The following is a 14,532-nucleotide window of genomic DNA, read 5'->3' as shown; positions in this document are numbered from 1 at the left end:
AATGTTTCTTCATTTTTGTTTCTCTGATATAAATTCTGATATATATGTCCCATTACACACCTTTGATATATTCCTACAAAAAAGGCATTGCCTCCATTTAGCTTCATCAGATGTAAGATTGCAACTCTCATTTTCACAGTCACAAAATGTCAAATTCATCACATAAGTTCCCAAAACAAATTAGATGCCTGTGCAAATAAAGTGTGTGTGGGTGTTCTACTGGAAGAGCAGCTCTTCCAGTAGCAATTGAACTAATTCTCAATTTTCCCTATGGCTAGAATCTGAGGTCTTAGATTTTATCAAAACACTGTAGTTCAAATATCTAGGATGCTACCGGCATTATTTAATTTCAATAATATCCCTGGTGCATTATGTGTTTTCCAAACATTTGGAAGACACAATCTCTATCCAGAGGAGCTTACAGTTAAGTAAACATGGACAGCAGGTAAGGGGATAGTGGAATAAATATACAGTTTCAATATCAAATAAAAATAAATAGGATAGGAAAGTTATACCCAACTTACTCAAGCATGAAAGCATCCAATAGCAATTTTCTTGGAGGCAAAAAAATTGAGTATCATGAAACATGTGGTCAGACAATAAGACTAGATGACAAGTGGAAGTAAACCACATAACAGTTCTGGGCTCATCATGCATTTATTCCCCACTGTGATTATTAATTGCCTACAATATGTTTTTCTTAGCAACAGTATATTTAGAGATGTTCATGCAAATGAACATTTGCAGGATATCCAAAAGACTCTCTCTCCTCGCTTTCCACACTCAGATCCCTTTAAATATCTAGCCCTGTTCTTTCAAAGAGAGTTTTAATAGTACTGTGTTTGTAGAATAATTTGTTATTTCTAGTTTTTAAAGCCTGGTCTACACACAGAGTTGTACTGAAAGAATTAAAGGAGTGATTTTATATCATTTTAGTAAAACCAATGCAATTTTCTGCATACACACTCTGATATCCATTTAAGCCAGGCTTATTGCAGGTGCAAGATAAACAGATATAAACGAGCCCACATACAAAGTTGCACTGGTTTAACAAAACCAGTTTAGTTTACCCCTAAAGCACATGTTCCAAAATGCTAGCGTACACAGGAGCGCACCCACCACATGACTGGAAGTAGCCATTTCTGAACTGGTTTAGACCAGGGATCTCAAACTCGAATCACCAGAAGGGCCACATGAGGACTGGTACGTTGGCTCAAGGGCCGCCGCCCCTGCCCACGGGGTGCAGCAGGAGGCTCAGGGCAGGGAGTTGGGGTGCAGGAGGGAGTGTGGGGTGTGGCAGGGGGTTGGGGTGCAGGCAGGGGGCTCAGGACAGGGAGTTGGGGTGCAGGAGGGGTTTGGGTTCCAGCCCAGCGCTGCTTACCTTGAGCAGCTCCGGGGTGGCAGGGGTGCGCACCAGGGCCAGGGTAGGTTCCTTGCCTGCCCTGGCCCTGGCTTCGGCCCTATTTTGCTCCGCTCCACTCTGGGAAGCAGTGGGCACCCTGTCCCTGCAGCCCCGGGGGCAGGGGGATCAGAGAACTCAGTGAGCTGTTCGTGAGCTGTTCTTGCCTGTGGGTACCTCCCCCGAAGCTCCCATTGGCCGCGCTTCCCCGTTCCTGGCCAATAGGAGCTTCAGAGGAGGTAACCACGGGCAAAAAACAGCTCACGGAGTTCTCTGCTCCCCCTCCCACTGGGGCCGCAGGGAAGCGATGCAGGGCCCTCAGCACCACGGGGTTGGCAAATCTGCAGGCTGGATCCAAAACCCTGAGGGGCCGGATCCGGCCCAGGGCCGTAGTTTGCCCACCCTTGGCCTGTAGGTAGGCTGGGGCCGCGGTGTGGTGTGGAGGAGACTGGTGGGGCCGCAGGGAGCTTGGCGGGCTGCAGGGAAGAACCCGCGTGTTTGAGACCCCTGGTTTAGACTATAACTTTCAGTAAAAGATACTGCTAAATATATATATATATATTACACACAAAAAGCTACATTACGAGAATTATGAGTTGTGAGGGGAGGCTGAGGAAACTGGGGATGTTTAGTCTACGGAAGAGAAGAATGACGGGGGATTTGATAGCTGCTTTCAACTACCTGAAAGGGGGTTCCAAAGAGGATGGATCTAGACTGTTCTCAGTGGTAGCAGATGACAGAACAAGGAGTAATGGTCTCAAGTTGCAGTGGGGGAGATATAGATTGGCTATTAGGAAAAACTTTTTCACTAGGAGGGTGGTGAAACACTAGAATGTGTTAACTAGGGAGGTGGTGGAATCCACTAAAAAAAAAAAAAAGTTTCCACGAATTTTGGGTGCCCACTGTGAGACAACTATAGCCTGATTTTTCAGAGTATTTAGCATTATATCATACTTTATATGTTTGAAGCAAAGCTCCAATTAATTTCAGTTGCAGCCTTGAGTGCTCAGCCAATCTGCAAATTATCCCAGAGTCTCAAGTCAGGCACTCAGACAATAAGGAACACACAACTACTGACCATCTGTGGAAAGTTTAAATGAGGTGCCTAGCATCACATAGGAACTCTTTGGCAGAGGCAAGTACAGAATCCAATACTCCAGGACACTAGTCAATTGCCTTAAACATGAGACTATCCTTTCTGTTCCTGCAGTCTCCAGCCTCATTCATGACACACCTTTTAACTTCTAAATTAAGGATAGTATAACGTATACAAACAAAGGGCTCAAATTAAGATTGCTTTGTTACACGAAGGAACCATGAGGGGATGAAGCTTGTCCAGTCATGCCGTGGAGGTAACACATGCACAGCCTGATCGATACCAGGAACTGTAAGAGGCCTAAGCATGCTCAGTGAGGATGGACTTGTCCACATTTTTAGCTGCTAAGAACTGAAGTAGTATCTACTGAGTATGTGCACACAGTGATTTTTCAAAAGCTTATAATTTGGCCAAATTTGGCCAGACATAGCCACACTTTTGCCAAATTTCAAGTCTCTGCGAAAAGATATGGGGGCGCTTTAATTTTTTAAAGAAAAGGTCACCAGAATTTTTTAACATGGGTAAAACAATGTTTTCCTCTAGCTTTGTTCTTGGAAACTGCTGAACCATTTTGGCTGAAGTTTTCCAAAAGCTTTCAGCCTGAGGCAGACGGGGATGAAAATTTCAGCCCAAATGCTTAGAGTCTGGCAAAGTTATAAGCAACTGAAAAGCAAAATCAGAAGGCTTCTCTACACTAACTGACAGATCTGAGGGCAGCGATCAATCCAGTGGGGGTTGATTTATCGTGTCTAGGATAGATGCGATAAATCAACCGCTGAGCGCTTTCCTGTCGATTCTGGTACTCCACCAGAACGAGAAGCGCAAGCGGAGTTGACGGGAGAGTGTCAGCTGTCGACTTACTGCAGTGAAGATACTGCGGTAAGCAGATGTAAGTACGTTTACTTTAACTACACTATTCATGTAGCTGAAGTTGCATATCTTAGATTGACCCCACACGGTAGTGTAGACAAACCCTCAAAATGGGAAGTGTCAAGCAACCTCAACAGCCTCTTAAGTGCCACCAGCCCTGCTTACAATAAACATGCATCTTTTTATGAATTACATCTTTTGGGGTCATCTTATGTCTTCTTAATTGAACATTTTGGTGCTGTTATGGTATTCTGTTCATGAGTACAACAAACATATTTGTCATATTTCCAAGCAGTGTGAGACAGCTGAGACTAGAAAATTCCTGACCCAATATCTGGAAAGATTATGCTTTATCATGAATATAAGAAGAATGGAGGGTTTTTTTTTTTAAGTAATATACTGTAGCAGAATATGTTTCTGGATGTTTATTGCCACAGTGCTTGCACATATATGATCAGATTGAGGTCTATTGCCTGTAAAATAATGCTTCATTTATCGCTCTCTTGTGAAGGAGGTTAACAATAAAAGTTTTTACGTAAGTGACATAAAACATCTAAATGAATGAAGTTTAACTGCTGAATACATGAAAATACAAATCTTAAACATAGAACAAGAGCATGTGCATGAATGTTAGACTTTCCTGTCAAAAAAACTGAAGAAAAGTTTGTTCTTTAAAACTTGTGTATTATTGTTAACAAGTCTTCTAAGATTACATTTTACATATTTCCCAATCTGCCAATATGCAACACCAGCCAAACAGTATAAATCGGAGTTCAACAAGCAACATAGCTTCATCCAAATGTTTAGGACAGAATGCACTGAGGTGGTGGTCAAGCCAGCACAATCAGCCCATAGGGTGTAAGGAATGCCTTGTATTGCTTTGTAGTGACCCCTGCTAGCGTTCTGAAGATATGTCACCATCAAACTCCCAAAATAAATTGATTGATTAGGCACCCATCCTGGGTTCTAGGAGCTGAAGTGCGTCCAGCCTTCCTGAGGCAGACTCAATACCATGTGAAATCTCTGCGGGCAGGAATAAATAGGAGAATGCTGCCCCAGAGAGAAAATTCGACTGGGAAGACAGCAAGTGACCGTGCTGTCATCTTCCTCCTCCCTGGGGTTTCACCAGGAAAGGGTAATTTTGAATTTTTGAAGAAGCACATCTCCAAGCTGGGCTGGCATAGCCCAATTTTGGGGCCTAGCCAACTGATTCGAAGCTCTGAATGCAGAACGACATATGCAGGCGGCTGTGCCTGTGCAGGCATTTCTCATATCATTTCTGGTGCCCGAGACCCTGTGCTAGAGTTCCACCGGCACATGAAATGAATCTTACATCCTACATGTAATTTAAAATACTAACCAATTTCTATGGATAGTGGACAGCTAGGAAAAAGAAGGAAGCTTCAGAAATGCAAATATACAAAATAAAACTAAAATGCCTTTACCTTGGAACCAGGAAGGCCAGGAACACCCACGAAGCCATCTTCCCCCTGAAACAAAATGTACATAACCTTCATTATTTGGCTCTCACTCACATGAGCAAACCACAAGAAAAAACAAAGACTGCTTATTCCCAGCAATATTTTCAAACTAAATAGTCCCAGTAGTTTTACAAGTGATTATGGATTGATATTTGCCTCGTTAATCATTTTGTATATTACATGTATTTTTACAGCAACGTCCTGGGTATATGCTGTATAGTTACATACTGCTAATTTTTGTTGCTTTGTATTTGATCACACTATATTTCACTCCCACATTCTTGAATAATGACTAGTTGCAGTGCATCAAGGAGTACTGCCAATTCTCTTTATTTTATTGAGAGTGACAGGATTTCAGAGGGTTCTGGAGCCCATCTTGTGATGACATAAGGAAGCTCCAGTTCCCTCACAAAGTCCAGTTGGCAGTTCCCTGCCAAAAGCCAGAAGAGTCTCTCTCCTCCGCTCGTTGTTTTCACAATTTAAATTGCATATTTTAATGTAATCAGGGTGATTTAAAAACAAAGCACATTCAGCAGATACTTACTAACACTCACCCTGTGAATCCTGTAGATTAGTTATGTCATGGAGCCTGCTTTAAATGTTCACACTTCAGTTACAGACCACAGAACACACACACATTTTCAAAGCACACTAAGGTCAGGAGGAACTGTCAATATTCAGCATCTCTGAAAAATCAAGCTTTATGGGCCCAATTCAGTTTTGCCCTACAGCCCCTTTGAGCAAACTAGACTGGCACAAAAGGTCAATAGGTAGGCCTAAGCTCTTCCCCGAGATTACCCCAATGCCACAGGGCTTCCTGCCAGGCACAGAACCAGCTCCTCTTGCTCTGTGCTCCCTCCACAGCAGCCCCAGAGCAGAAGACATTCATACATCCCTGGTGATTCTGTGCCCTTGCAACTTTCCATACAAGTCAGAACTCCCTCAGGAGATAATTAGCCTAAACTGAGGGCTGAATCGGTCCTGTCCTTACACTGGCCCCAGCCTGAGCCATCCCTTGGCTAGATAAAATTGGGACTGTCCCGATATTTAGCCCTTTGTCCCACGTCCTGACTGATTATGATCGGGATGCCATTTGTCCTGATATTCAGGTGAGGAGACAGTCAGGGAAGGGAGACAGGAGGCGGGTGAGCGAACGGGGTGAGGAGGTGAATGGGGAAGCGAGCGGCAAGTGGGAGGGAGGTGAGGAGGCAGATGGATGGGTGGACAGCGAGGAGGAGAGCAGTGGTTGGGTGAATGGGGGGGCGGGCACACTGGACGGACAGCGAGGAGACTAGCGGGGAGGTGAGCAGCGGGCAGGCAGGGGAGGAAGTGAGCTGCAGGTGGGCGGGCAGGAGGGGGGTGAGAAGGCAGGCGAGCAGGGATGAGGTAAGTGGCAGTCAGGCGGACGGAGGGTGCGCCGGATGGACAGCAAGGAGACTAGTGAGGAGGCAAGCGGCAGGCAGGCAGGCGAGGAGGTGAGCAGCAGGTAGGAGGGGAGTGAGGAGGCAGGCAGGCAGTGAGGAGAGTGGCGGTCAGCGGGGCATGCTGGATGGATGGCGAAGAAAGCAGCAGGCAGGCGGGCAGACGGCGAGGAGGAGAGCGGTGGGTTGGTGCGGGGATGAGAAGGTGAGCGGCGGCCAGGCGGGAAGAACCCATTATCAGCATGGATGTATGTCTTCTGGAATGGTGGTTGAAGCATGAAGGGACATATGAATCTTTAGCACATCTGGCACGTAAATATCTTGCGACGCCAGCTACAACAATGACATGCGAACACCTGTTCTCACTTTCAGGTGACACTGGAAACAAGAAACGGGCAGCATTATCTCCTGCAAATTGTAACCAAACATGTTTGTCTTAGCAATTGGCTGAAGCAGGACCGAGTGGACTTGTAGGTTCTAAAGTTTTACATTGTTTTACTTTTGAATGTAGTTATTTTTTGTACATAATTCTATATCTGTAAGTTCAACTTTCATGATAAAGAGACTGCATTACAGTACTTGTATTAGGTGAATTGAAAAATACTATTTCTTTTGTTTTTTACAGTGCAAATATTTGTAATAAAAATAAATATAAAATGAGCACTGTACACTTCGCATTCTGTGTTGTAATTGAAATCAATATATTTGAAAATGTAGAAAACATCCAAAAATATTTAAATAAATGGTATTCTATTATTGTTTAACAGTTCGATTAATCGTGATTAATTTTTTTAATTGCTTGACAGCCCTACATTTTTTTTTACACATATTTATTTTAAAAAATGGCACACATATGCATAGGAAATAAATACTATTTGACTGATCTGACAGTGGCTCTCAACCTTTCCATACTACTGATTTATCTTGTATACCCCCAAGTTTTACCTCACTTAAAAACTACCTGCTTACAAAATCAGAAATAAAAATAGGTCACAGCACACTATGACTGAAAAATTGCTTACCATCTCATTTTTACCAGATAATTATAAAATAAATCAATTGGAATATAAATACTGTACTTACATTTCAGCGATAGTATATAGAGAAGTATAAACAAGGCAATGTCTGTATGAAATTTTAGTTTATACTGACTTCCCTAGTGTGTTTTATGTAGCCTCTTGTAAAACTAGGCAAATATCTAGATGAGCTGATGTACCCCCTCGAAGACCTCTGTGAACCCCCAGGGATACCATGCACCCTGGTTGAGAACTACTGATCAATAATATTCTATTGAAAACAAAGACAGTGCAAATGGAAAACATGAACACACTTGCTACTGAGTACTGAGACTAAAACAAGCAGGCCTTTTTGTTTACTAATGATTCTAAAAGTTTCATAATCTCATACAGAAAATTCTTAGAAAATTAAACCTAGCCAGCCAGATGTTTCTATCATAAAATAGAGAAGATTTTCCAGTGATATTAAACTCTGTACAAATTGATAGAATTTTGTAACTGTACTTTTTTCCTTAATGGATCTGTCCAAAGAGATTGAGACCTGTCCAAAGAGAAATTGTCTAAGTCTTACACAACATTGCTTGATTTACACAGCTTTAAAACAAATCTAACTCCATTAAAGTTCACAGAACTGGAAGTCATTTAAACTCAATTTAACTTATTGAAATAATATCTGAAATGCAGAAATTGTAAATGTTAGTTTAAAATGTGTTCTACAACGGTAAGGGATTATTTGGGTTGTAAAAAATGGCCACGCTTATTCAATATAACAAAATATATTATGACTTCTATATTAACAGTAACATTTGGGGCCTTGAGTAAAGGGTACTAAAAGAAACACTCTTGGTCAATAATGAAGGCCCCAAGGCCAAATGCCTTATCTGAAGGAATTATTTTTGTCCAGAAAGGTTTCATCTATTCATCAGTTCCCTCTGCTCAAGATTCAGTGGGCCAGATCCTTAGCTGGTGTAAACTGGCATATGTCCAATGATTTCAGCTACAGTGTACTCACAAGGAAAAATGTCAGAGAGCTACACCAATACAAGCATGCTGAGTGTCTGGCCTGAGGTGTGGAGCTTCGTCAATCAGAGCAATATTTGTTCTGATAACATAATAGTGGTGTACTTAGTTAGCTGACAAACTTGTACCAACTACTGATTCAATTCAAGTAGTTCAGAGATACATTTTTAGTTTGTCTACTGCCATTTGGAAGTTAAAGATTTTTCTCATGGCTGTATCGCCTTACTTGGAAGCCCTTTGATATATTCTAGGCATGGGTTAATAGGCTATTTGGATTAGGGAGAATATATACACAATGTATTTAGAATTCAAATAGTTGGATAATTTTCAGATTTCTAAATCCAAATATCATTGATTCCAAATATCAAGCATGATCATGGGATTACCTCCTACTCAAAAGCCCCAGGCCACCTCACCATTACTAATTTTAGTGGTCTTTCAGGGAGTAGACGGAGGAGTGTGGGAGCTCAGTAGCCTTGTAATCTTTCCCCCTGCCCCTTTTCTTACAATATATTTGGGGGTGGCTGGTTCTTCTCCAGTCTTTTTTATGGGGCAAGTGACAGAAGGAGGGCATTGCATGACCACATGTCCAGGGGGAATTGGCTACCTGCATGCCCACCAGCCCTATTCTGCTGCAGCTGGGTGGAAACGGCTCATATTGTTGACATCCTCACTGCACTAGCGCTGAAAGCAGTGATACCTCAGAGAGCACTGAACATATTATGCACCAGCTGTTCAAAGATGCTCAGCACCTATTGAGAACAAGTGCCCAAAAAGGGAGCTGAGATCCTTTGAAAATCTGGTTCATAGTAAATAGGGGAACACTCCATCCACTGACCCTCAGTCTCAGAGAGTTTTATCTCCATTACCGTATTCTCTACACCTGCAAGAATCAGGAGCAAGGAGCCAGGATCTGCACACTGATAACTGGAACTGCATCTCCCATAGAACAGTCCTGAGAACTACCACAAAGCATTGTGTTTTGGATGGGATTTTTAATTATTTTTTGTAAAAAGTGTTCACTGCTTCGGGGGAAAATCAGCTGTGGAAAATAGATGTAATTATACATTTTTCAGGCTGTGCCCCTTTCTTCCTTTTGTATGGCTCAACATAAATGCCACTAGCACACAACTTAGAAGAATCTCTATTGTCTAGTTAGGAAGCTCCTGCAGCCACTTTGCAGTATTACCAACATGACCTTGTCATTGCAAAATACCTACATGTTTCTCTTAAAGTTCCATTAGTCTAATCTTTTTCCAGCTCACTGGCTTGCATTACTACTCTGGAAAAATGCCCAATCTAAAATATAATGAACAACTGAAAATCTCAAAGGAAAAAATAAGACACAGCCACTATTACACAATAGGACGTACGGTCTAAGGCTGTGTGGGTTCGTATTAATCAAAGGTGAGACAGAGGGCCACACTGCAACTATTCCCTCCTCTGCTGTTTCTGTTTTGTCTATAGTCACCCTCCTAAAGGCAATAAGACTACTGAACACCTCCCAGATCTACTTTTCACAGAATCATAGAAGATTAGGGTTCATAGAATATCAGGGTTGGAAGGGACCTCAGGAGGTCATCTAGTCCACTCCCTGCTCAAAGCAGGACCAACACCAATGAAATCATCCAAGCCAAGGCTTTGTCAAGCCAAGCCTTAAAAACCTCTAAGGATGGAGATTCCACTACTTCCCTAAGTAACCCATTCATAGAATCATAGAAGATTAGGGTTGGAAGAGACCTCAGGAGGTCATCTAGTCCAATACCCTGCTCAAAGCAGGACCAACACCAACTAAATCATCCCAGCCAGTGCTTCACCACCTTCCTAGTGAAATAGTTTTCCTAATATCCAACCTAGACCTCCCCCAATGCAACTTGAGACCATTGCTCCTTGTTCTCTCATCTGCCACCACTGAGAACCAGCCAAGCTCCATCCTCTTTGGAACCCCCCTTCACTCTTCTCTTCTGCAGACTAAATAAACCCAGTTCCCTCAGCCTGTCCTCATAAGTCATGTGCCCCAGCCCCCTAATCATTTTTGTTGCCCTCCGCAGGACTTTCTCCAATTTGTCCACATCTTTTCTATAGTGGGGGGTCCAAAACTGGATGCAATACTCCAGATGTGGCCTCACCAGTGCTGAACAGAGGGGAATAATCACTTCCTTCAATCTGATGCAATGTTCCTTCCAATGGAGCCCAATATGCTGTTACCCTCTTGGCAACAACGGCACACTGCTGACTCATATCCAGCTTCTCATCCACTGTAATCCCCAGGTCTTTTTCTGCAGAACTGCCACTTAGCTGGTCAGTCCCCAGCCTGTAGCAGTGCATGGGATTCTTCCGTCCTAAGTGAAGGACTCTGCACTTGCCCTTGCCGAACCTCATCAGATGTCTTTTAGCCCAATCCTTCAGTTTGTCTAGGTCACTCTGGACCCTATCCCTATCCTGCAGAGACCTCATCTGGAATACTGTGTGCAGTTCTGGTCTCCCATGTTTAAGAAGGATGAATTAAAACTGGAACAGGTACAGAGAAAGGCTACTAGGATGATCCGAGGAATGGAAAACCTGTCTTATGAAAGGAGACTCAAAGAGCTTGGATTGTTTAGCCTAACCAAAGGAAGGCTCAGGGAAGATATGATTGCTCTCTATAAATATATCAGAGGGATAAATACCAGGGAGGGGGAGGAATTATTTAAACTGCGTAGCAATGTGGACACAAGAACAAATGGATATAAACTGGCCATTGGGAAGTTTAGACTTTAAATTAGACAGAAGTTTCTAACCATCAGAGGAGTGAAGTTCAGGAATAGCCTTCCAAGGGGAGCAGTGGGGGCAAAAGACATCTGGTTTCAAGACTAAGCTTGATAAATTTATAGAGGGGATGGTATGATGGTATCACTGATCTTTGACTATTAGCGGTAGATATGCCCAATGGCCTGTGATGGGATGTTAGATGGAGTGGGATCTGACTATAGAGAATTCTTTCCTGGGTGTCTGGCTGGTGAGTCTTGCCCATCTGCTCAGGGTTTAGCTGATCGCCATATTTGGGGTCAGGAAGGAATTTTCCTCCAGGGCAGATTGACAGAGGCCCTGGGGGTTTTTCCCCTTCCTCTGCAGCGTGGGGCACGGGTCACTTGTTGGAGGATTCTCTGCACCTTGAAGTCTTTAAACCATGATTTGAGGACTTCAGTAGCTCAGACATAGGTTAGGGGTCTGTTACAGGAGTTGGTGGGTGAGATTCTGTGGCCTGTGTTGTACAGGAGATCAGACCAGACAATCATAATGGTCCTTTCTGACCTTAAAGTCTACGATTCTATGATTAATGAAGATGTTGAACAAAACCAGCCCCAGGACAGACCCCTGGGGCACTCCACTTGATACCAGCTGCCAACTAGACATCAAGCCATTGATCACTACCTGTTGAGCCTGATGATCTAGCCAGCTTTCTATCCACCTTATAGTCCATTCATCAACTCCATACTTTTTTCGCTTGCTGGCAAGAATACTGTGGGAGACCGTATCAAAATCTTTGCTCAAGCTTTTCTCCTTCTTTTCCTCCATTCGCCATTGTTAAAAGACCAAGCAGTAATACAGACAGAGTAACCAAATAGTTTCCTCTTGAGACAATTGTGAAGCCCTTTCTTTAGTAATCAGAGTGCTATTTTGAAGTTTATAGCATAACTAATAAGCATTTACACTCTATACAAATATATTCTAATCCATTCATCTAAACCCTAGTCTACACTACAAATTTATGTCAGTATAACTACATCATTCAGGAATGTGTTAGAATGTAGTTATACCAATCTAACCCCTGGTGTAGATTGTGCTATGTTGATGGGAGGGCTTCTCCCATTGACATAGCTACTGCCTCTTGGGGAGGTGGAGCACCTACGCCGACGGGAGATGCTCTTGTCACCATAGGCAGCATCTTCACTAAGTGCTAGAGCTGCATGGCTGCAGCGCTGTAAGTACAGACAAGTCCTAACTTTCCATCTCTTCTCTACCTCCTGTATTGTGTGATCTGCATCTAGATTGTAAACTCTTTGGGGCAGAGATTTCCTTTTCTTTTACGTTTATGCAGCACCCAGCACAATGGCGCTTGAGGCCCCTGTTTGTTCATGAAATAATTAGAAGGTGTTTGCCCCAGTGAGTTTTGCATACTCCTTACATGTCTGCTGCTCTTGGACGCAGCTTTCACTCAAAGATATAGACAGCTAAATGAAAACCTATCACTGGAGATTGCAGTTAACGAAAATACTTAAGCATTACTGTCAATAAAGAAAATATATATCTTACACACGTAAGGAAAATATGTAAAATTAACCCCCAAGGTAACTATTTAGTGAAGTCACATGAGGGACAAATCTATCCGAATTAGTGTTCAAGTGTGCTCTCCTATTCTAAATTAAAGCAATTTCCCCCTCATTTGTGGAGCTTTGCACGGAATTTAACAGTAATTCAGAGAGAGAATCAGCTGACTGGGCTCCCTGTACCACAATTGTAAAAATCTGGCTTCTGTTAGCTATTTTAGGATTACAAATCAAAAACCTGTGTTACCAGCTGTACTACATGTGTGTGACTGCTGAACCATCTGCACTACACGCCCTTTGCCTGTTGCTTTACTTAGTGTGGGTTAGAAATGAGTTCACTGAAGAGAAAGTCAACAGCAAAGTTAGCAAGCACTTTTTCTATTTTTGGAAGCTCCACACAACAGCAACAGTGCTGACTGATAATTATTCAAGACTTGGCCCAGCCTCAGACAGTTGCGTTGGGCTAATCCACTCAGGTTTCAAACATGCAACCTGAGTCGTATGTGTTCAGGAATACTGGCTTGCAATGGATGTTTTGACTAGATCCCATTGTGAAAATAAATCACATTTTTCATCAATATTATTGATTTTACTATATGAAGAATATAAATATAGACAGCTTTTATGTCTGACAACTGGATATTTGCCAGTTAACAAATACTATCTTTGTTTGAAAAATGAAACTCTATGTGCAGTTTGTGGGGAATAAAAAACAACAAATTAAAAAACAAACAAACACACTATTGGTATAACAGAAATGTCCTGTTTGAGCTGGTTTCACTGAAAGCAAATAAACTATTATTTCAGCCCAAAAGTTTGGCTGTGAAAAACAATGTAGATCCAATTGCCGAGGGACCGAAGATTATTATAAAAGTCTTTCCCTGAGTTTCCCTTTGCACATTTACAGATCCTCCAAAGTTTAAAATCTGACAATGGTGGAGTTATAGTTCAATTCATTACAACTCTCAGCAGTCAACAAAACTGCCTGCAGCCTCAATATAATTAATGTAATATAAAAGACTCTACTTTCTGGGGCTTGTAGAAAGCTTTTAAAATTTCCTCCAGGTAAATAATTGAACTACAAGGTGTAAGCCACATAGAAAATTTTGTTACAGGCAATAGAATAAACTACTTTTTAAATTAGAGAGGTAACCTAGGAATTATCCTGTCAGAACCAATCAATGACCCATCCACCTGCAATCTTGACTTTGGCAAAATCCAATAGACAATCCTTCAAAGAAAAACAAAAACAGAAAACACAGCTAGGCATAGTGTGCTTGACAATTTCTGCAAATGCTACTGCATGGGGAGAAAAATTCCATACTGACATACTTGGGGACTAACTCTGATTAGCCTGTGACACTGACTACAACAGGGAGAGGAGCAAGGCTAGAAACAAGGTGGGCTTTTCTTCACATACAGCACTATAGAAGCGCCGGTGCCACGGTGCCACTGTAGTGCTTCAGTGAAGACACTACTACGCCGATGGGAGAGCGTCTCCTGTCGGCGTAGTTAATCCACTTCCCTGAGACGCGGTAGCTGTGTCAATGGAAGAAGTTCTCCTATCAACATAGCACTGTCTACATGGATGGGGGGGTTAGGTTGGTAGAACAACTTTGCTCAGGAGTGTGGATTTTTCACACCCATGAGTGACATAGTTATACTGATATAGGTCTGGAATGTAGACCTGGTCGATTACAGAAGCCTTAAAAATGTGGGTATGACATATGGCCACTGTGTGGAATGGCAGTTGTTGTTATGTAAGGATGTAGGGTGCAGCTGCATCCACCATTTTGGGGGTGCTTCTGGGAGGTACCTTGAACAGACTAGTGTAGGCTGCTGCTTGTTGGCAGCTGTTGTTACTGTATTACATAATATTTAAATACAAAATAATTTAGTTGTTAAATATAAGCTCTCTG

At 42.5% G+C, this 14,532-nt stretch overlaps 1 protein-coding gene across 1 annotated transcript in view; it reads right to left on the bottom strand.

Moving 5' to 3' along the window:
* Positions 1 to 14,532, bottom strand: part of COL19A1 (collagen type XIX alpha 1 chain) — a 315,760-nt gene that overhangs the window by 227,228 nt on the left and 74,000 nt on the right. The window contains exon 10 of the mRNA XM_077812674.1: positions 4,811 to 4,855. Coding sequence (XP_077668800.1) covers positions 4,811 to 4,855 — 45 coding nt within the window. The remainder of the gene's footprint in view (positions 1 to 4,810; positions 4,856 to 14,532) is intronic.

The sequence above is a fragment of the Eretmochelys imbricata genome, chromosome 3, assembly GCF_965152235.1.
Source record: "Eretmochelys imbricata isolate rEreImb1 chromosome 3, rEreImb1.hap1, whole genome shotgun sequence".
In the NCBI taxonomy this organism is placed as follows: Eukaryota; Metazoa; Chordata; order Testudines; family Cheloniidae; genus Eretmochelys; species Eretmochelys imbricata.
The sequence above is the reverse complement of the archived record's forward strand: the minus strand, read 5'-3'. Positions and strand labels throughout refer to the sequence as shown.